The 2,433-nt window shown below is 40.4% G+C and overlaps 1 protein-coding gene across 1 annotated transcript; it reads right to left on the bottom strand.

Moving 5' to 3' along the window:
- Positions 1-289: 289 nt before the first annotated feature.
- Positions 290-670, bottom strand: LOC105471449 (NADH dehydrogenase [ubiquinone] 1 beta subcomplex subunit 9-like). The gene has a single exon (XM_011723933.2). It carries the CDS (start codon positions 668-670, stop codon positions 290-292), a length of 381 nt encoding a protein of 126 aa, XP_011722235.2.
- Positions 671-2,433: the final 1,763 nt, after the last annotated feature.

Raw genomic sequence — 2,433 nt, 5'->3', positions numbered from 1 at the left:
ATTTCTTCCTTCCTTATCTGTTTAATTTTTTAATTCTTATCTTATCGTCTTAGCTAGGACTTCTAGTATGATGCTGAATAGGGTGGTGAGAGGAGAATTCCTTTCCTTGTTTCTGATTTTCAGGGGAAACAATCTAGTTTCATCATTAAATATAATACTAGCTGTAGGGGTTGGCAAGCTTTCTTCCCCCCCCCCCCCATTTCACTGATTTTTTATTAGAGCAAGTGTATGTTCTGTAATGTATTTCACGCACAAGCATGAAAGATGAGGTCTGTCTCTCTCTCTCTCTCTACATGGACTGCTCCCGGGGTCTGGTCACAATATGCCACCACAGTGGGGGCAAATCACCTTCCTTTTGGGCAGGTGGCATTTGCTTCTGTAGCTGCTTAACCTCTCGTTTCCAGCTTTCCCTCTGCAGTTTCTTCCACTGTTTTCTCTTGGCAAAGTAATCAGGATACACTGCCTTCTCAGAAGGATGCCAGTCTCCTAAGCACCATTCTGGTACCTTGTAGCACTCATATGTCACATAGGAGGCACCCCTAGGAGAGTCAGGGAAGGTGTATGGCTGTGGATGCTGAAAATAACAGAATTCTTCCTCAGCCTTCTTCAGCAGCTGGGTGGCCTTCATCATATCCTTTTCATTCTTATGTTCTTCAAACCAGGCTCTCATCAGATAAGCAAAGTATTGGTATTTGTCGCTTTGGATGCACCACAACTCGAGGTGGTGCAGCGCCCGCTTCTTTTTTTAAAATTTTTAAAATTATACTGTATATTCTAGGGTACATGTGCACAATGTGCAGGTTTGTTACATATATATACATGTGCCATGTTGGTGTGCTGCACCCATTAACTTGTCAATTAAATTAGGTGTATTTCCTAATGCTATCCCTCCTGCCTCCTCCCACCCTACAACAGGCCCTGGTGTGTGATGTTCCCCTTCCTGTGTCCAAGTGTTCTCATTGTTCAATTCCCACCTATGAGTGAGAACATGCAGTGTTTGGTTTTCTATTCTTGCAATAGTTTTCTGAGAATGATGGTTTCCAGCTGCATCCATGTCCCTACAAAGGACATGAACTCATCCTTTTTTATGGCTGCATAGTATTCCACAGTGTATATGTGCCACATTTTCTTAATCCAGTCTGTCATTGATGGACATTTGGGTTTGTTCCAAGTCTTTGCTATTGTGAACAGTGCCACAATAAACATACATGTGCATGTGTCTTTATAGCAGCATGATTTATAATCCTTTGGGTATATACCCAGTAATGAGATGGCTGGGTCAAATGGTATTTCTAGTTCTAGATCCTTGAGGAATCTCCACACTGTCTTCCACAATGGTTGAACTAGTTTACAGTCCCACCAACAGTGTAAAAGTGTTCCTATTTCTTCACATCCTCTCCGGCACCTGTTGTTTCCTGACTTTTTAATGATCTCCATTCTAACTGGTGTGAAATGGTATCTCATTGTGGTTTTGACTTGCATTTCTCTGACAGCCAGTGATGATGAGCATTTTTTTCCTGTGTCTGTTGGCTGCATAAATGTCTTCTTTTGGGAAGTGTCTGTTCATATCCTTTGCCCACTTTCTGATGGGGTTGTTTTTTTTTTTCTTGTAAATTTGTTTGAGTTCTTTGTAGGTTCTGGATATTAGCCCTTTGTCAGATGAGTAGATTATAAAAATTTTATCCCATTCTGTAGGTTGCCTGTTCACTGTGATGGTAGTTTCTTTTGCTGTGCAGAAGCTCTTTAGTTTAATTAGATCCCATTTGTCAGTTCTGGCTTTTGTTGTCATTGCTTTTGGTGTTTTAGACATGAATTCCTTGCCCATGCCTATGTTCTGAATGGTATTACCTAGGTTTTCTTCTAGGGTTTTTATGGTTTTAGGTCTAACATTTAAGTCTCTAATCCATCTTGAATTAATTTTTGTATAAGGTGTAAGGAAGGGATCCAGTTTCAGCTTTCTACTTATGGCTAGCCAGTTTTCCCAGCACCATTTACTAAACACAGAATTCTTGTTTTGTCAGGTTTGTCAAAGATCAGGTGGTTGTAGATGTGTGGTATTATTTCTGAGGGCTCTGTTCTGTTCCACTGGTGTATATCTCTGTTTTGGTACCAGTTCCATGCTGTTTTGGTTACTGTAGCCTTGTAGTATAGTTTGAAGTCAGGTAGTGTGATGCCTCCAGCTTTGTTCTTTTGGCTTGTCATTGTCTTGGCAATGTGGGCTCTTTTTTGGTTCCATATGAACTTTAAAGTAGTTTTTTCTAATTCTGTGAAGAAAGTCATTGGTAGCTTAATGGGGATGGCCTTGAATCTATAAGTTACCTTGGGCAGTTTGGCCATTTTCATGATATTGATTCTTCCTATCCATGAGCATGGAATGTTCTTCCATTTGTTTGTGTCCTCTTTTATTTCATTGAGCAGTGGTTTTTAGTCCTC

Source organism: Macaca nemestrina, chromosome 4 (genome assembly GCF_043159975.1).
Source record: "Macaca nemestrina isolate mMacNem1 chromosome 4, mMacNem.hap1, whole genome shotgun sequence".
NCBI classification, from domain to species: domain Eukaryota; kingdom Metazoa; phylum Chordata; class Mammalia; order Primates; family Cercopithecidae; genus Macaca; species Macaca nemestrina.
This window is presented reverse-complemented; position numbering and strand designations above follow the sequence as displayed.